The sequence below is a fragment of the Leptidea sinapis genome, chromosome 38, assembly GCF_905404315.1.
Source record: "Leptidea sinapis chromosome 38, ilLepSina1.1, whole genome shotgun sequence".
In the NCBI taxonomy this organism is placed as follows: Eukaryota; Metazoa; Arthropoda; class Insecta; order Lepidoptera; family Pieridae; genus Leptidea; species Leptidea sinapis.
In genome coordinates this window covers 8,161,307-8,183,160 of record NC_066302.1, presented here as the reverse complement: position 1 = coordinate 8,183,160, position 21,854 = coordinate 8,161,307, and the positions used below count along the sequence as shown (strand labels likewise).

The 21,854-nt window shown below is 38.0% G+C and overlaps 1 protein-coding gene across 1 annotated transcript in view; it reads right to left on the bottom strand.

The window, feature by feature from the left end:
• Window positions 1-21,854, bottom strand: part of LOC126975943 (lissencephaly-1 homolog) — a 52,402-nt gene that overhangs the window by 10,662 nt on the left and 19,886 nt on the right. The window contains exons 3-4 of the mRNA XM_050824064.1: window positions 8,506-8,659; window positions 4,816-4,962 (exon numbers count right to left, since the gene is read on the bottom strand). Coding sequence (XP_050680021.1) covers window positions 4,816-4,962; window positions 8,506-8,659 — 301 coding nt within the window. The remainder of the gene's footprint in view (window positions 1-4,815; window positions 4,963-8,505; window positions 8,660-21,854) is intronic.

Sequence of the window (21,854 nt, the reverse complement as noted above, 5' to 3'; positions counted from 1 at the left end):
CAGAGCACTGGGTCCCCGACTATTCGAGCTGCTCTGCGTTGCACGCGGTCAAATGGATCGAGCTGATACTGGGGTGCGCCAGACCAGAGATGACAGCAATACTCCATGTGTGGCCGGACCTGCGCTTTGTAGAGCGCTAGTATGTGGGCCGGCTTGAAGTATTGCCGTGCTCTATTAATGACGCCCAGTTTCTTTGAAGCCAATTTGGCTTTGCCTTCCAGATGACCACGAAATTGGCAATCGCTCGAGATTTCGAGACCCAGTATTCCGATACTAGGCGAGGCTTTGAGGGAAGTGTTGTCGAAGAGCGGTGATACGACAAATGGGGTTTTTTTAGTGGTAAACGCGCAAACTTGAGTCTTCTGGGGGTTAAATTGGACAAGGTTCAATTTTCCCCATTCCGCGACCTTCTCAAGAGAGGACTCGATAGAAGACACAAGTTTCTCCTGGCACTGGTCGACGATTTCCCGAGAGAGACCTGCATGGCCCGTGTATATATGGCATCACCAGTGCTGTCGTCTGCATAGCAATGAATGTTGGAGGTGTTCAACATATCATTGATATGCAGAAGAAACAGCGTGGGAGACAGCACACAGCCTTGGGGCACTCCAGCATTCACGGGCTTCGGGTTCGAGCAATATCCGTCGACAACGACCTGTATGCTACGCCCAGTGAGGAAGCTGGAGGTCCACTTGCACAAGCTCTCGGGAAGCCCAAATGATGGAAGTTTGGAGAGGAGCGCCTTGTGCCATACACGATCAAAGGCCTTCGCTATATCCAGGCTAACTGCCAGGCCTTCCCCCTTGCTTTCAATAGCCGCAGCCCATCTATGTGTCAGGTATACCAGAAGATCACCTGCCGACCGACCATGGCGAAACCCGTATTGTCGGTCGTTGATCAACTGGTGACCCTCTAGGTATACCAAGAGCTGACGGCTAATTATGCTCTCCATGATTTTGGAGAGCAGGGAGGTAATAGCAATAGGCCTGTAGTTTGCCGGATCCGAACTGTCTCCTTTTTTTTGGATCGGATGGACAAGGGCTGACTTCCATGAGTCAGGGACTACGCCTTTAGAATAAGAGTGCCGGAATAAACGCGTTAGCACCGGCGTCAACACAGGGGCACACGTTCTAAGCACGATTGGAGAAATGCCATCCGGCCCGCTCGACTTCCTGACGTCCAAGGAAAACAGAGCTCGCCTAACAGTTTTCTGTCTGAACTGTACTTCAGGCATAGAGCTCTGACACCGCGGGATGGTCGGCGGTGTTTTTCCGTTGTCGTCAAGAGTCGAGTTGGAGGCGAAAAGAGTGCACAAGAGATCGGCTTTCTCTTTTGCCGTATGGGCCAGGGTGTCATTCCTCATGTGCAACGGAGGCATGGAAGGCTGGCTGAAGTTACCAAGAGCAGCTTTCGACAACGACCAGAACTTGCGTGTTCCGGTCGGGTAACTGGAAAGCTGCTCGCCGATTTTGACGACGTGTTTTGATTTTGCACGGGCGATTTGCCGCTTAAAAAATCTGGAGGCACGGTTGTATGTCCTCTTAGGAACTGTGCAGTTCGGATCCTTTGTGCCCAGCGCCGCAACTTAGAATTTAGAATTTAAAATGTTTTTCATATATTTGATGTTACGTAATTTGAGGGAAAGTATTATGAATAAAAGAAAATAATAACAACGGTGTATTAATTTTATTTTGAAAACCTATAAGAATGAGAACTCATACATATTATTATTATACTCATATTTATTCAATATTTACTGTATGAATGAAGTAATTGTATAAATATCATCCAATTTGCTAACCATCTTTCATCATTTTCAAAAACAACACCTTACACATTGTCTTTTTGATTGAAGGATATTATTTTCTATCATATCCTTCAATCAAATAAGGGACAGTTTTATTATTTATTTCTTGAAAGTGCATGCATGTGGGCACTAAACTTCAATAATTGATTCGAGCCTTTAACATCCATTAGAGGATGCACCTAAATATTATGGCCTTTAGTTACTTATAAACAAGCTACTTGACTGTACATCGAGATCATATTGTTCAGCATATTGGTAATCTTTTCATTAATAATACCCTGCCTTACTCTGCCGTGCTCTTGTGTGTACACTAGTTCCTATACAGTATTGATATGGGCATATTGATTTTTGAGGAGTCCTTTAAATCACATATTCTGATTATGTCATTATTAACTATGTCACTAATTTGTGTTTAGTAAATAGGAAGAGATATGAGTTTAAATGCACCACAATTATTACAGTAAGTAATTTCCACACAATATGAAGAATGATAATTATTGATATTATTAAAAATACTAGAATCCAATTGTGTAACAAAACTTTTTAGTTTCATCCCAAATTTAATTATTTCCTTACTTTGATGAGGTTTACTTTTCTTATTTTTTTGTAGTTCAGTGAGTTAATCAATTTATCAAAGAATAAAATTAGGTCTGCCGTCTCCTTGCATTCTTAAAGTATATCTTTATTATCTGTAATAGGTTATGTTCATTAGCAATAAGTATATTCTTAAGGTGCTATGGATATTACAGTTGATATAATTAGGTGTCAAACATAAATTAATTAAACCACAAGTAAAGTATATTATCTTTATTTGGAACAAACAATAATAACAGCATTAGAAATAATAAGGGCCAAATACTATTTGTGGCAATACATGGTGCCGCACCCTGAGATTTTGGCTGGTGAAGTAGGTACTGTACTTTTAATATTTATTGGCAGCAAATAAAAAACACTAGTAATTGGTAAGTAAGCTAAAATAGTAATGTATGAAAAGAATTTGAAATTTTCAAAGTTATTTATTGATTATTCTGGTGTTAGATAACTATATAATGAAAGAAACAAAAACCCTCCATTGGCAAGAAATTATTGAATAGAGCACAGTACCTATATTACATATATTGTTAAATTTTAAAGAATATTATTCCGTTCCTACGTAAGGACACAACTCCGAAAAGTGTTTATTTATCAAAACAGGATTACTCTACTCTTACGGTGGACAGGCAGGCCACTGAAGATCTTAGGCTCCTTCCAATTCTTCGTCATGTTTCTTCACTACATAAAGGGCAAAGACTGGTTTTCTTCACAGCATAAAATACATGCATCTTATTCGTTTACTTACGTTGAATTTTACACGCCTCTCTTCGTATACGGATAAAATAATGTTATGATAAGGAAATCTTAGTTACCTCCTTATTTTTTTATTTTATTTATTATTTCATTGAATTGAAATCAAAAAGAAGTATATCACTCTTCTTGATAATTGAATTAAATTACTATTCCTTACAAAATGAATACACCTTATAAAATTAATTTTAAAATTAGTTTTTCTCTCAATTACCTACTTGAAAATATCCTCGACAAACGATATCGTCCACAAGATTGTAGGACGACAAATCACTCTAATTGTCGAAATTCGATAAAATATGTGATAATAATGCCGTCGCGTTAGGGTTCGTAGAGAAAAATACGACAGATATGTTAAAATTACTTTTATATCTACTTTTCACGTAACGAGACGAAATAAAAAACTGATTGCTGGTGAAGATTGGCTGGGGCATTTTCTTAAACATCATCCTGCACTTTCTATACGAGCTCCTCAAGCCACTAGTTTATCTCGAGCTACATCTTTCAACAAAACATTCAACAACACGTAATTTGTTCTTTGCCAATATGAAAACCGTATATCAACGCCATAATCCTGTGATATTTGGAACGTAGATGAAACAGGACTGACAACGGTACATGTTCCTAATAGAGTGATAGCTCGTCGAGGAATCAAGAACTTGGGAAAAATGTGTTCCGCTGTACGAGGTACGCTGGTGACGGTCGCGGTTGCTACCTCGGCCCTTGGCAATATGATTCCTCCATTTTTTATTTTTCCACGGGTTCACTATAAAGAACATTAATTCATCCGAGGTGGACCAGTGGGCTCAGGTGGCGGTGCTAATTCTTCTGGGTGGACGATAGAAGACAATTTTCGAAGACAAGTTTGCTAAACACTTCGTGAAATACGCCAAACCCAGAAAAGTAAACCCGGTTTTATTACTTCTTGATAACCATCACTCGCATTTGTCTGTAGAAGTGCTTGATTATTTCAAAGAAAACGGAGTTACAATTTTATCATTTCCTCCCCACTGCAGCCATAAGCTACAGCCTCTAGATATGACAGTTTATGGGCCAATACATATATTAATATGGAAATATTACAATCATGCAAGCGATAAATGGTTAGCAAGTCATCCGGGAAAGACAATAACTATTTATGATATACCTGAGTTGGTAAGAACATCATTGAATTTGAATTGCCATTTGCAGCTACAATTGATAATATTCAATCTGGATTCCGTGTGACTGGGATATCACCATTCAACGAAAATATAATTCCTGACTTAGAGTTGAGCGGGTCATATGTGACTGACAGGCCAGCACCAGATGTGTTTCCTGCACTAACATCTTACAAGGTTACTAACAGTGCTGCACCATCACTTGACCTAAGCAACTAAACTGATCCATGTAATTTACCTAACCAGGGTGATGCTATTTCTTTTGAAACTGTCACACCATCAACTTCAATCGCGGTTTGCGACTCAAATTGCCTAATGTTTAAATAATTTAACATCATTTTCCTTTGTATATAACTTTTATATTATGTTACTTGCTGCTACGGAACCCTTCAAGGGCGAGTCCGACTCGCACTTGGCCGATTTGTTTTTCCATGATGCAATCAGATGAATTATTAAAACTGAAACCTTAAACAAGTATTTATTGAGAGTAGTAAAATACTTTACCTTAGTAATGGTAGCACGGTGGCCTTCGAGACAGAACTTTTCGGGCGGCCGTGGAATCCATTCGCTGGGCGTGCGTTTAGCGCGTGTCGGGGCGCCTTCCATGAACTCTTTCTGGGCATCCGAGAGTTTAGCCTCCAACTCCATCACCTGCAACCACACGCGATACAACTGTAGTACTGTATTTATACATAGCACATCTGCATTACATTTTATAAAGAGTTTATTGACATTTAAAAGTACCTCTACTGAACCAATTTTATAAATTTTCTATTTGCACCAAAAAATCCGTTGGTAAATCTTATTCAAATTGTCTTCTCTGCACATACTAATATAATAATATACATTAATAATCTAGTACTTGTATTGTGTTGTTAGTGATAATAGTATCCGGGACTCGTTTTTGGCGGGTCCCTCGCATTTCAAATCACTCTATCAATGACGTAATGAATTTATTTCAACATCAAAAACAGGGAAAATTAACCTTCTTATAATCCGCACTTTGTGATTCTCACAACAATAATTATGAACTGTTTTTGCTGTCGAAGCTTACGAAAGTAGGTACCTATGATTAATAATTATTGTCTGGGCTTGGTTTGCACTAAAATATAGAGCTTAACTGTCTCATTTATAATGACTTAGCGGACATTTAAAACATCGCTAATATACGCTCGTTAAAAAATGGTATTCATAATCGCATATTAGAGCTAAAACGCTCATTATCTCTTCGATAAAGCTGACGTGACTTATAGTAGCTAGGACCCTTCTATAAACCTATTTTAAGCACTCGAACGCAAAGAACATGGCCGACATCGATCAGCTGTTCGTTAAATAATGTGATAAATAGCTTCCCGCTCAAAGTTGTTAGATATCCGTCATAGATAACCGACAGACTTCAAAACTTTGATTTTTGAAGTTTGAAATTATTTTAACATCGACTTTTGACAACTGACAAACCACTGACATTGAAAAGATGTCTGTTTCCATTGACAGTTCCTCAATAAATTAGTTAAAATAATGTTTTTTTGTACGAAATGGCAACATTGCGTACTATAGAGACGTATTAGTTATAGGAGATTTATCTAACGAATATGAATAAGGAATTTTATCGAACGTTCGATAGGCTTAAAACACGTTTTAACTAATATAGCTTTATATCCTCGAAAAGCGTTTTATTATGAATAAGGCAGTTAAGCTTTGCACGTAATATTTATAACCCAACTAGGTACGGCCTTTCTGCGTATTTAAAAAGAAATATGTTTCATGTTAATGTTAAAAACTAATTTCTTAGTAAAAAATTAAATCCAATTGTCGAATATATATCTATATTTAAGAAAGAAATTTTAAATATTCAAAGATGAATAATAAATTGCGTCCATTAATGAAGAGCGATTGAAATATGGACACAACGAGACGTATTTTAATTACAAGATTAGATCGCCATTAAATCTTTTGAAAAGAGGTTCGCGACCTAGAAGTCTCCGCGCCGATCGATAATGTACATACCGCGACACTCGTGAGCCAAATTACACGCAGAGAGATTCTGTCTTTCAAGCGACGAAGAAATTTTGGACAATTATAAAGTTTTACTTTTGTTTTATCTATCATATTGAAAATTTATTGATGTAGGCTTATTTTGCGGAAATCTATGATTATCCAAATGTTTTGAGTATTCTTAAGTATTGATTCCGTCAATATTTGTCTTCAAACAATTCGACACGTGTTTCGCCTCTACACGAGGCATCCTCAGGAGATGTTGACTCGCCAGACTCTGGCACGATAGTTTGGTGACTTAGGCGGAATTAACACTCAAGAAAACTCAAAATGTTTGGATTAGCATTTTGAAAATATTCCCCTACCCTGGAAGTCTAGTCTTGCTGGGAGTTGGGGTTTAGATCCGCTAATTGGGTGTTTGGCCTCCTCTTGTGACACCGAACAGTCTGGAGTGTCATTATTTTGAATTTTATACTAATACTATTCTTTTCTGTGTCGAACTGGTGATTCCACCCATCTGACACCCATTTCGGGGAGGATCGAAAAACCCGTATCTTTAACCATAAAATTCCAAACAATATTGTCACAAACATTATCAAAATTTATTATTAAATATTGCATTTTTATTTGCTTATTATTACGTCAGTAATTAGTAATAAATATATTACTTAAAATACCTTTATATCGCATTTATATATGTGATATCATATCCTATTTGAATTTGAATATTATGCTTCTTACGTTGGTCCTGAACGATTACATAATAAAAGTATACCCGCAAGTAAAGTTAAAAGTACATTATAAACAAACCTAATATGCGTCTGTATGTGATAGTAATATTGTGATGTATTCTAATGCATATGTATTTAAGGCAACAATGAAGTAATGAAATAATCGCAACCATTTGTATCTTAAATAAGCAATTATTCACAGTATAAATGAAAACTTTATATGAGTTTGAACCTTGACCAAGTAATATAAAAAATTCAAAGACTTAATATAAGAACGACACGCCACAAAAGAGTATGTTTTTGTGTCGAGAGGAAAGAAGCACGACATAATGACAACATTCGGTTAACGTTATGAAACAAGTATACTACCCGGTTAAATTATCTCTGGACGTGACGTCATCGACGTCGCCGCTTTGTTACGGTGTGCAAAACATGCATCACTAAATAACATCCTAATATTAATAAATAAACAACGATTTATTTTGTCAGTACTACAGATTTATGTACAGATGTTGTGTAGTGACGCTGATTATTATTATAATGATGAAAAATCAATGGAAGCATCCGGGCTAAGTCAAAAAAAAAGGTTTTATTTTTCTGACAGAATAATTATAATAACGATCCGAATCCCGACGTGTACCTAACGGTAATAAAACTGCAAACCGTACTGACGCAACATGACGAGCGCAAGGGGGGTGAAAGGGGAGCGGGAACGGGCTTCACGTTTCAGCGAGGTACAGAGGTAATGGGGCGGTGTAGTATGTTGTTGTTTTAAATTGACAGTGTAACTATTAATAAAATTTTGAATACTACAACACAGATCGCACAGACATCGCTCAGGCTGAATTTGATAAAAATAAAAAGTAAATATGTAACGCTTTGTTATGTTTAAATACTACAATCTATTATTAAGTAGTTATTATTATTATTATCAAGGTATATATATATATATATATATATATATATATATATATATATATATATATATATATATATAGATATATATATATATATATATATATATAGATAGGTACTTACCTGCTATTATTACATTACATAGCACATACAAATAATAGTAGATATTTTATTAATATTAAACGTATTAGGTTTGCATAGTTGTATTAAATTAAATATTTAATAAATTATTTTGTACTTATTAGTTTTTGAAGTCAGTTTTTTTTAAGTTGTTTTTTTTTAAATAATTTAAATTTTAATGTTGGTTGATTTTATTTATTTAGCATTTATTTAATTATCAATTTAATTCTTAAATCTAGACAGTCAACTGACTACACCAATATGGGTATCAAGTTGTAACACCGGTACGGGCTGGTCGATTAAAATGTTTTAAATTCAATTATTCCAGTGATTTCTTATTAATACGATCTTTTATTATAATGTTTGAGCCAGTGAGCCAGAGAACAGTGAGTAGTGATAATAGTTGTTAAACATGTAATTCTTTGTTCCTTACCTTCTTCTGCAGCCTGATGACCGAGGTCCACTTCTTCTCGAGTAGTCCACCAAACTTGCGGTCCATCTCGCCGCTCATCTCAGCCTCCTTCTTGAATGCTTCAAGCGCGTCAGTGTACCCATTGCTGCCCAAGTAGTCGGCGATAGCTTTGTTCCTGCAATGTGCGAAATACAAAATGATTATATCTTATTTTTCAACTATTGAAATATTTTTGTTGTGGAACAAATATACATCTATACCTACTATTTGATTTGAATAAAACTCATTTAATGAAATCAAAATTACTAATTGTTTGAAGTCGAGTTAATATCAACGGGGTCATTACACCTAAAAAAACACCGCCTAGCTTGTTTGATGGCGTAAGCATTGAATTATTATCGCCTAGAGAATACAATGACCTACTAATTTGTTTTGTTTTGATACAGATGATATTATATAATGATGTCATTATACGTTTCGCCAATGACAAACAAGCACATGTGCATTCGTTTAACAATTATTATATATATTACACTGGCTGCGACGTCCGTCTGCGTGTAGATACGCTAAAAAGCAACAAAAATACTGTCTCTATTAAGTATGATAAATTATGTAGGATTTACGCTGTCCCGACCTCTTGCGCACGAATTAAATCTATACACTGTAGTATAGTGTTTGCAGACATGCAGATAAAAAATCGATAAAGTTCTTCGGTATAGTTTGAGAAACACACAATCTTAAAAAAATATAATATTCATATAAAATATTATCTAAGTAATAGGTATATAAAAAATTCCCGTTCGAGTACGAAGCACTAAAAACAGTAGGTAGTAGAAGTATACTAGACCGCGTGTGGAGTCTTCAGATTGTGACGTGCTGAACAGAGAGAATATGATATTGTGACTTATGACAAAGAATATGTAATATAATGTACAAGTACAGAAGACTAACTTCGCAAACCAATTAAAGAAATAGGAAATCTTGCGGCCATACAATAAGGAGCTTTCTTCCACGTACTACAAAGTTGTGGAATGAGCTTCCTTGTGTGGTGTTTCCGGGACATACATCATGGGCACCTTTAAAAAAGCGGGTAAACCTTTAAAGGCTGGCAACGCTCCTGTGATTCATCTCTTGCTGCAAAGGAATGTGGGCGGCAGTGATCACTTAACACCAGGTAGGTACGTTCGTTTGTCCTCCTTTATCCATAATAAAAGGTGTAATTCAAATCACAAGGCGCTATTAACCTACATTTTTATTCACCTAGAAGGTGCCTCTGTATCGCATGACTCTTACCTCTTCTGACAACGTTAGGATTGTCTTCTTTAGTGGTCTAACTTTTTTTGTGGTCGGCTCTTAATCTAAATACGAAAAATGAAATACAGCCATTGAACTTACTTAGTATAGGTAATAAATAGGTAATTTCATAATAATAATGATCACTTTAAATTAGATTAGGAAGCTTAATAAATTTAATTTGTATCACAATGACCTTTAATATGCTCTGCTTTTTAATGTTTCTCCATTTTTTAAATATCCTTCGGATCTGTGAAGTAGTCTCGTAGTAGTCTCGCCGTGAGTTTCCTACCAGCTGGCCTACTCTGTAGAGGCCGCCGCTCGTACTTAGATTTCAATACCTATACGGCGACTGAGACATGCCTGCTTATGAGGTGCATTACATCAGCCCCTGAATGAATGGCTTATGCACCTTTTCTAAATGTAACTATAAGCCCGTCATAAGAATGTAAACGAAGTAAAAGTGCAACAATAAATGCTGTGGTAATTAAACTTGTCAACGAGTAAGTAATAAACGAAATTTCTCAACTGGTTGCAAAAACTCAAAGTACCCACTTCCAGTGAAACGATATCATAGACAATCAGTTTGCCGCTCCTATTGTTCGAACATTTTTTGCGAGCGAGAGATTCACAGTTCACATCTCGCAATAATAACCAAGTCTCATAAAGTAATCATTTAAAACGAACGAATTGGCTTATTGAAAGTTATCAAAATCTTGTGAAGAGAGTTAAAAATTATAAATCCAAAAGTTTATTTCTGCGATCCATCTTGTACAAACATAAAAATCACTACATAAAATAAATCATCTAACGGGGATAGAAAAGGAAAGCGAAACTATTGTTACTGTAATCCATTGGTTACAGGTATAGGTCTACTTGGTTTTTTGAATGTTTCACATAAATTTTGAGGTTAATTGAAAAAATTGTGAAAACAAAAGTTGTAGATCTTTTTATTACCTACAACTTTGCCATTGGACGTTGTTCCATAGGACTCACAGTTTTGCCGGAAATCGAGATAAACCGTTTTTCTACCTTAAAACACCCGCCCTTTCGTTATATTCTCTTCCTTTTCAAATAGGTTTTATCCTACTATTATTATTTTCACTTTTTATCATTTTCAAAGTCTTCAGCACTGGTCTATTAGCTCCTTAGTATTTGAAACTACTAGGTAACATACACACTGACACATCAAAATTGGTCACGCATTATCGTTCGGGCTGTCAGTACGTGTTAGTCTGTCTTTCTTACGCGTGTCTAAACGCTAGTATATATTTAAAGTATATAGTTAAAACTTTCTATCAAACATGTTTCTCTGGAATCTATTGTTTTGGATAATGTTATGTTAAGGCGTGCCCGTTCCACTGGATTATCATAAAAGAAAACCTGTCTCGTTGGATGTGCTCCATTTTAACTATAATATACTGGCAGCGTTGTTCTCTAACAACAACTTCACTTACAACAAGGATCGTATTTTGTTTGATTAACGCGAGTGTTACACTTTTAAATAAAACACTTTATAAATGATTATAACGCGTGTAATAGTAACTGTGTTTTGACACTTGATTTATTAGGGTAAAAGTTACATTATTATTATTTTAGTTAATCCGACGTTTCGTGACCTTTGCAGAGCACATTTTCAGGGGACTGCGGATGAAATGAATCAAGATAGTATTTGTCATAGTAGTCATTATGAAGTTTAGCACCGTTTGTTGCCTCGGAGGTGGTATTTGATGCAGACAGATGGTCTTTGGCATAATTTACTGACAATCGAATGTAAAACTAATGTAACAATAACACGAGTTTCAATACTTTAAAAAGTGTTTTATTTAAATACAACGAGGATGTCAATTCTTTTTGTATATGATAGCATAAGCCTGCAGTCTACAAGCTACAAGCTTTCAGCGGGCTTCAAACATCGGTTTTTGTGAAGTTGGTAGGAAGAAAAAGCTTTCCCGAGCTTATTTATCCGCGTAAGCTTGCGTTATACGTCGTTATAGTTTTCTATAAAAAAATTGTACCTTAGTGCATGTACACTCAGCGGCACAATTGCCCACCTTGATTTTTTACGATTTTGGTTAAAAAAAAATTGTGGCCTTACTTGTGAATGTTATTTTATAACGAAGTTATATTGAAGTAAAATGAAAGATAATAATGTTTTTAATTATTACGTTTATTTATAAAAAAGTCTGAAAAACACTTTGACCGTAAATTAACAAATGTGATGAAATGGCTTAAAAATAAAAAAAAAATGCTGAATAAATGAATTCTAATAGTGCGTATTTCCACCTCTAGCCCTCATGACTTCCATCAAACGGTTTGGCATGCTGTCGATGACATCTTTGATCTGTTGTTGTGGAATGTTCTGCCACTCCTCAATCACGGATTGTTTTAATTCATCTATGGTGGGTGGAGCTGGTATGCGGCTTCGAACGTCTTTTTAAATTGTCCCATATGTGTTCAATAGGATTTAAATCTGGGCTCCGGGATGGCCATGTTAATTTTCGAATGCCGACGGTATCCAGGTACGCGGTAACAACTCTAGCAACGTGGGGGCGAGCGTTGTCCTGCATTAATAAAAAATCTTTGCCAATAAATGGAGCAAATGCCATTACATTATGTTCCAACACTTCTGTTACATACCTCTGAGCATTTATTCCACCTTTTTCAAAGATAACCAAGTCGGTGCGTGCTTCGTAAGTAATGCCGCCCCATATCATGATAGAGCCACCTTGGTAACCTACTGTTTCCACAACAGTACATGGTGCAAACCTTTCATTCTTTTTTTTTTATATGAGAGGGGGCAAACGGGCAAGAGGCTCACGAGATGGGGAGAGGTGAGGCAACCGCCCATGGACATCCGCAACAACAGGTGTATCAAGAAATGCGTTGCCAGCCTTTAAGGTGGGTATGCTTTTTTCTTGAAGGTCCCTAAGTCGTATCTGTTCGGTAAGACCGCTGCCGGTAGTTGATTCCACAAAGTGGCTGTGCGAGGCAAGAAATTTCGAAGAAAACGCGCGGTTGTGGAATGCCAGACGTCTACGTGATGCGGATGGTACTTTGCACGTAATGTCCGATGGTGGAATTCGGCCGCTGGAATCAACCCGACGAGCTCCTCTGAGCACTCCCCGTGATAAATGCGGTAGAAGATGCAGAGAGAACCCACATCTCTACGCAATGCTAGAGAATCAAGCCGATCGGAGATGACTTGATCGTCGATGATTCGAGCCGCTCTTCGTTGTATGCGGTCAAATGGAAGAAGCTGGTACTGGGGAGCACCCGCCCAGAGGTGAGAACAGTACTCCATGTGAGGCCGAATTTGCGCCTTATAAAGTTGCAGGCGGTGGCTTTTAGTGAAGTACTGTCTCGCCTTACTGAGTACACCAAGCTTTTTAGAGGCCAGTTTGGCCTTCTCTTCCAAGTGACCACGGAACTGAACGTCGCTCGATATATTAACGCCAAGTATGCCAATACAGGCTGTGGCAGTTAGAGGAGTGATCTCGAATCGAGGGGATACGACAAAGGGAGACTTTTTAGTGGTGAATGCACAAACTTGTGTCTTCTTGGGGTTGAATTGGACAAAATTTTGTCGGCCCCATTCCGAGACTTTGCAAAGCATAGTCTCGATTTCAGACACAAGTTTGTACCGGTTCTCGTCGACGCTATCCCGGGACATGTTGGCACGGCCGGTGTAGGAAGCATACCCTGTGCTGTCGTCTGCATAGCAATGAATATTGCTGATTTGCAGCATATAATTGATATGCAGAATAAACAGCGTAGGGGATAGCACACAGCCTTGCGGGACACCAGAGTTTATGGGTTTTAAGTCGGAGCATGCACCGTTGATAACAACCTTGATGCTCCGATCAGCCAAAAAGCTAGTGACCCATTTGCACAACTTCTCGGGAAGCCCATAGGATGGCAGTTTCGCTATAAGCGCTTTATGCCACACCCGATCAAAGGCCTTCGCTATGCCCAAACTCACCGCCAACGCCTCTCCCTTTGACTCAACCGCTTGCGCCCATTTATGGGTGAGGTACGCAAGAAGATCACCAGCTGAGCGACCCTGACGGAAACCGTACTGGGAGTCGCTGATCAGCTGGTGCCCCTCTAGGTATCCCAAGAGCTGGCGGTTGATGATCGACTCCATTACTTTGGAGAAAATGGAGGTAATGGCAATGGGGCGGTAGTTGGACGGATCTGAGCGTACACCTTTCTTAGGGATCGGGTGCACTAAAGCCGCCTTCCATAATTTCGGGACTACGCGTGATGAGTAGGAGAGCCGGAAAAGACGGGTAAGGACCGGCGCCAGTTCCAGCGCACATGTCCGCACCACTATTGGGGGAATGCCATCGGGCCCGCTCGATTTGTGAATGTCCAAGGTGAGAAGCGCCTTAAGCACGGCACCATGCCGGATTTTTACCTCCGACATATATGAATCGCACCGCGGAATATGCGGTGGTGGTGCACCTTGGTCATCCAGACTCGAGTTGGACGCGAAGAGGGAGCCCAGTCATGGGCCAGCGAGTCATCATCCCTGTGCAGTGGCGGAATGGCTGGCTGGCAGAAGTTTCCTTGGACAGCCTTGGCGAGCGACCAGAACGCACGAGTTCCCGAGGGAAGGCGTGCAAGTCTCTCACCAATTCTGCCAATGTGCTTCGACTTCGCGTCAGCAATAACTCTTTTGAAGGACCTGGAGGCATGATTGAAGTGTTTTTTAAGTTCGCTGGAATTCACATCCTTAGATACCACCGCATTGACCCAAGCCACGATCTCTGCAGTGGGGATCTGCTCCAACACGGAATCTGTAGCCATTTGGATGTGTTCGAGGAGCCGGTCAGTCTCTGCGTTACCACTATGGGACCTATACAGGCATGCGTAGATTCGCGGATGGTCATCGCAGTCTTCACGCAGCCAGATGATGGATAGGTCCTGTCCTTCAAAAAACTCAGGCGTCGAGAACAGACATCCTCCCTGACGTAAACGCACACGCCAGCCCGTGGTATAAAGGAGTGTTCCAAATTATACCCCGGGTAGGAAAGGTAAGTTGAATCAGCCAGGGAGGATATCTGTGTCTCGGTTAAAAAGATCAGGGCCGGCTTCGCCGTCGCCAGGTGAAAGTGGACGGCATTTAAATTTGAGCGAAGCCCCCTGATGTTGCAAAAGTCCACAGCGAGTGTGGAGGAGGGTGGTTTGAGCCTCCTGCTCTGTTTGCCCCGAGTCAGCGCAGATTTGCCCCCTCCAGAATACGCGGGGCAGCCTGGGCAACTACTGTTAGGTACAGGCCCTAATGTGGACGCCCAGGGACGGATTCTCTAGGGCTGCATAGCCTGGTACCGTCCCGGAGTAGTCTCTTTTTAGTCTGTGCTGCCATTTGTATTTGGGAGGGGGGGTATAGGCCTCCGGATACCCCACTCACTGGACGAAACACAGCGGCATAGCCGCTATTTCACGCCGGTTTCGAGTGGGGGAGTGGTATTTCTCCGGACGTGCCGGCCCAATTCGGTTGTGTCCGTGAGGACCCAACATGGCACTACCACTCCTTCTTCCTCTTGCGTCTGTATACACGCTGGCGTCCGTCAGGACCGTGCAAGCATATTCTTGTCTCGTCAGTAAACATAACATTCTTCCATTATTCCATATTCCATTCGGCGTGCTCTCGAGAAAAACGAAGTCTATCTCTTCGGTGGCCTACGAGCAATTGTGGCACTCGAGATGGTCGAAAAGCTCCAAGGGCATTCTCTCCTAGTCTTCTTCTCTCTGTTCTTTCACTCACTTGAACATTGCGAACCTCACGAAGTTAGTTTCGTGCCTCAACAGCTGTAGTGAACCGATTTCTTAGAACATTGGTCACAAGAAATCGGTCGTCACGAGCGGAGGTGCATCTTTTTCGGCCCTGTCCTGGTCTTCGCTCATAAGAGCCAGTTTCCCGAAACCGTTTCAATGCATCCCTTAAGGTGGTACGTGCGACACCAAGCTTCCGCGCCACGTAACGCTGACTAAACCCTTCGTCGATAAGAGCGACGGCTCTCGCCACTGAATTAGCATCAAATGGCATGTTTGTGATGTCCAAACACTAGCTTTAAGTTACGAAACCAAAAAAACCTCTAATTGTTTACTTTTAATGCCACTGAAGCAATGTAAGCAGTATGGCAACGATAACGATAATGAGACGAAGTTCGATATTTATCCTATTCACAACTAATGCGTAAAAAAAACAAAGTTAAGTGGGTAGTTTGTAATTTTTTCGTCACTACATTTCTTTCACACTTGACTTATTTATACCCAATAACTTACAACTGTGATAACATCAAAATTTGCCACTTTAAAAGGGTGGGAGGTTAATTGTGCCGCTGAGTGTACAAACAATTATACCATATACCTTTTTCTCATACATACATAAGCCACAATAGACAAAGGTGTATTACATGCGAGTGAAGCCAAGGGACACAGCTAGTTAATATAGCTAATAAGGTACGAATATGTGATAGTCGTATGGATTACTTATAAGATATAATATTATGATTGCGGTAGGCGAGATATTAAAACAGGCATAATATTATATCACAGCGAAAGTGGTTCTGGACGTATCAGTAACTGTCTGTGACCACTTGAGAAAATTTTACTTTCACGAAATAATTCCGTAGATGGCCACCGAAGGGCAGTGATGTAATACGAGTGAGTATTCACTGATACAGTTTACAAATGTATTATTATTTACAAACAATGCTTCCTTTACCGGCCATTGACTAATTAAGCGATAAAATAATAATATTGATTTATATATCTAATATATAAAATTCTCGTGTCACGGTGTGCGGGACCGAACTCCTCCGAAACGGCTTGACCGATTCTCATGAAATTTTGATTGCATATTGGGTAGGTAGGTCTGAGAATCGGACATCTATTTTTCATCCCCCTAAATGTTAAGGGTGGTCCACACGATTTTTTTTTTAATTTTTTTGGCATTTTTTTTTTAAATTTGTTTGATTATGAGTCAGCATTAAAAAATACATACATACAACTTCAAATTTTCACCCATCTACGATCAACAGTTACTTTTGTATCGCGATTTTAATATTATTCTGTTCCATCCACAAATCCGCTATAGGGTTGCAAGATGGCAATGGATCAATACTTACAATAATTATTGTATTACGATAAATTTGGTAGGTCTGAGAATCGGTTGCATCTACTTAATACACCCCAATTTTTTTTAATACTTTTTATTAGCAATACAAAGTTGCTGGGTCAGCTAGTATAATATATCTATATTGGACATAACTATGTATAGATAAGATCTTGTCATTAAACGGTGACAGCAATGTATCCGTAAGTTAAACTAAGGAAAGACAGGTTATTAAAAACGGCCGTTATACTGTCTTTATGGCTTGTCTTTGGGTTAATTATTTATTTATTATTTTGTTAGTCTGAGTTCTTCCTAAGTCGCCGTTACGGTGGACTTTAGTGCGCGCTAAGCTTAAGCTTACTCAAAGCGATGTTTATATAAACGGACTTCGACTCAACTAGATAAGCCTGACCAAAGTCTAAGTTCGTTCCATAGATCTCAGCCAACAACTGGTACTGGAATTTATTTATATAGAGAAAAAATAGTAACAGATAATGCTAGACGTAAGTATTTTAGAAATATTTGAATAAACTTAACTGTTACCTAAATATTTCTCACTAAAACAGAAGGTTTACAAAAGTTGGGCTTATTAGTTAAATCTTAAAATCAATGTCAGGGAAGTACTTGTTGGAATTTACACACATTCTAGTCAGTGGCACTCTTTGGCCCGACTTAGTAGATCGAAGATCATCTTTAGTTTTTTTTTGTTTGGTGAGCTACCAGCGCTATTCAAACATTATCGAATCACATTCATAGAATTAATTTTCAGAAAATAAATTCGTATTATGCCTTTTAGCGTATATTTGAGGCAGGTTATTTTAGGGTTAAGAGTTTAGCCCCCCCAAACACACTACTGCCGCCAAACAAATACTTGAATACTAAGTACAAAAATATGCAATTCCATTAATTAACGTGCAAAACTTAGATCTGATGTAAGTTGTTTAAATTCATTATGTAATAACGTACTCAAACATAATATATTTAATACGCCGAAACGCACTTTCCCCACTCGATATCGTTGCAAATTTTGGTGGACGTGGGTATTCCAATTTTCCGAACAATGGAAAGAATGTCAGTGTGAGAGACTTTCTGAAAGGGCAATGGAGAGGTCTATGGTCAGAATTTCCATGTGAGATCGAATCAGAAAAGAGGAGATTCATAGGAGAACCAAACCTAAGTCACCGTCATAACCCAAATGATTGCGAAACTGAAGTGGCAGTGCACATACTTCGACGGATAGATGGCCAGTGGGGCAGATAAGTCCTCGAATAGCGACCACGTACCACAAGATGTACCAACAATATGGTCAAGATCGCAGAAATACTTTGGATGAGGGCAGCTCAGGACCGATCGTCGTGGAGATCTTTGGGGAGGTCTTTGTCCAGCATTGGACGTCTTCCAGCTAATGATGATGAATTTTCGGACATCTGAGATAATCGCTATCTCAGCAAAGCAAAGAAGTCCTGTGAGAACAGCTGCTAGCATCATGTTGCAAACTGCAGAGAAGAATACGCTATTTTGGGGTCCTCGGGAGAAATGTCCTTAAGCCATTATTTTAGAGTATCGTGCTATATTTAAATTGGGCGACAGGACTCCAATCGAACAGCTATTCGGAACACTCCTCGTGATAGATGCGACAGAAGACGCCCAACTTCAATGAAAACAAAAACGCTCATTACGCAACATCGCCACAATTTAACGTTACACACTTATTACATAAATATTTTGACGTTTGTCGATTATGTAATTATGTAAAACGAAATCACCGATCAAAGTCAGTCGCTGGGGCCGCTCTTAAACATAAGCTGGTTTATTGATTACCAAACTGCACATAAATCGGTGGTTCCGTGCGGAAATACTCTTCAATCAGCGAATAAAAAAGTCAAAGCTTTCAAATTTATAACTAAAATAATAATGTTTTGAAAATGCATGAATTAAATGTATGACTGTACTAGAATACGAGGAAAAATTATAATAATAATAATCTGTATTTGCATTTGATCTTGTATTTGGATACGAGAACGTAGCTAAAGAACGTGAGGCTTTATTAGATAATAATAGTGAATAGTCGTCCGCCTCGCTACCCATAATAATAAAAAACTCTAAGTTATATGTATAATTTTCACAATGCAAGTCCATATCTTAGCTTTCATTATACAAATATTCGTACGGATCTCTAAAGTGTTGATACAAAATATATCAAGTCATACTTTTCGCTACTAATATACCTACTTGAAAGATTATTTAAATATCGGTTTAGTAGTTTTAAGAGTTTGTATGGAACCTATTTTTCAATATTAGTATAGTTGGGCTCGGTATAGATCTGTAAGTGATTGAAATACAAAATTCAGTCTTAATCTAATATTAAATATGAGCATATCACCCCTAGCGCCCTAACTATAAAACTAACACAAGATCGAAGTAATGTTTCCTTTTAAAAAAATTGTATCACAATAAGATTTACGAAAGTATAATTTATATTAACACTTTCACTTTTATTCTAAATAAATTTAATAGCAACACTAAAAATTTATAAAAACTGTAACATAAATAATTAAATAAGTTTATGTACTAAAATTATTTTAAAACAAGTTTTGCGACGGTATTTTAATTAACAAAATGGAAAACCGAAAAAAAAGTGAAAGAATCAAGTCCCTCGATCTGACCCACTGTGTGCCATTGGTCACTTTAATATTTAAACATTCTTAACATTACATATATATTGTTAATTAATGGAAATTATTCTGTTTATTAAGTCTTTAAAATAGCACTGCACAGAAATATATCTTTTAACCTCGTTTAATTATATAAGTACGTAGAAAATTTTATTTTATCTAGTTAACCGATCTGAGATACGAATATTTAGTTTCATTTAGTGTTTGCAACCACAAAAATATTTTATACTTTTTCAAATTATTCCGACATGGCATAGCTGAAGAAAATCAAACTTACATAAAACCTTTAAAATAATATTTTGAGTTATGATCTTAATTCAAATAAACAACCTGCAAGGTGCTTCTAGACAATAAAGACGAAAATAAGGTAACGAGTTACGAACAGCTGACGGCCTGGCGACTTCTCCAAACGAACCATCCGATTATAAACTAGAGCGTTTCGTCCAATTAAGCGTATTCCTATGAAAGACACGGACCGCATTAGCGTAAAACGACGCAATGTGAAACGTTACCTTTTACGGCCAATTGTTACCGTCAGCATCGAGGTGAAGTGTATCTGTTCGCTGCTTGCAGTAAATAACCGAAAGGAGACGCATTACACAAGCTTAACACAGAACAAAAACGTTTTATTGAAATGCAAACTTCTTTAGCCGCGTTGGGCACTTTTTGGTCATAAATCTTACGGGTTGGCGTCACCGACATGCTCATGGCCGGCGCACGCGATAAATAAATTCTGATGGGTGCAATCCTGTGAGTTCGCGTCACCAAAATGCTTATAGCAGTATGTATCTATACAGCTGACGTATTGTGCAACATAAGTACGGTGTATATCTTATAAGTGAAATAGAATAGATTTAGTGAAAAGTTCAATATACACTGTGCATTGTTGAAATAGTGTTTTTGTTTGATTAATATATTATTGGAAATAAGTTTAAAATATATTGAAATTATTATTTTATTTACTCTTTATACTTCCATCTTCCTAGCATCAGAGGAACCAGAAAAAAATATTGGAAACAGCGATAGTAACGAGGTAAAAACAGTGAAAGTTTTACCTAACACATACATAGAAAATGTACAGCGATGATAAAACTATATGTATGTATATAGAACGCAACACAGAGAGATCCAGCGTTGACTCTACGTTGTCAATGCCGTCTCCGTTTAGTTAAATGTAGCGTACGCCGTTGGTCGATATGATGAAATATCCGTTGTTAACCTTATTCAGCCAAATTGGATTTCGTGTTTCATTTAAATAACATTAATGACATAATGTGTAATAAAACAATATTGTTTTACGAAACAATTAGGCTTGTGCGTCGAGTGTAAATGTGCTTTAAATAATAAATCCGTTACCCCTGTTTATTCATCTAGATACGTTTAAAGTCAAGGTTTGTTTGAGAATGAGCAGGCTTGCTGTTGAATGATAAGAACCGCCTGTTAAAGCAACTTTACTGTCAAAACGTGACAAACAGTTTCTGGATAGGAATTTACAAATTTATTCAAAGTATTTTTTAAAAGTCGATTGATATAACTTGATACTTCCTCTATTAGCAGTCGAAGATGTAGACTTAGTCGATTAAAGTTTCTCAGGCCTTTCATGCAGTAATCCTAAATTCCGAATTTGCCCAGCTTGAATTTTATAGACTAACTAACACTAATAACTAACATTAATTTCAAAAAGTCTTTGTCCACTATTTTCTGAAAACCCTTACATGAAACTAAACTTACAAAAATTACCTGTACGAAATAAACTTCACTTTTGTTTATGGAAAAGGAGCATACGGGGCCACCTGGCGTTAAGTGGTCACCGCCACCCACTTTTTCTTGCAACTAGAGGAATCACAAGACCGTTACCGGCCTTTTTAGGAAGGTGTTAAATAATTATTCGTCACTACTAACTAAACTACAGTAACCATGTACCAAAGAGCCCAATTAAATTACGACACTCATATTTACAATAAATGCATTAATATAAAAATACATAAGTTTAACAGCTTTTTTAAACCATTGACATACTCATACTAGTGGTACTCCGTAGTTCTTATCAATACGGCGCAGCTGGTGTCAAAGACACCTGCTTCCTAAGTGTTTATCTTGTAACAAGTAGATTATTATACTCTAATATTTAAATATACACTATATTCCGGAACCCGCATTGTAAAACTAAAGGACACGTCAGTAAGTTTAATTGTATAGTTTAATCATTCGGCTTTTAGATTTATAAGGACACAGTGTTATGCAGCCGATTATTTTGTCTTTAGTCCATTTTTACA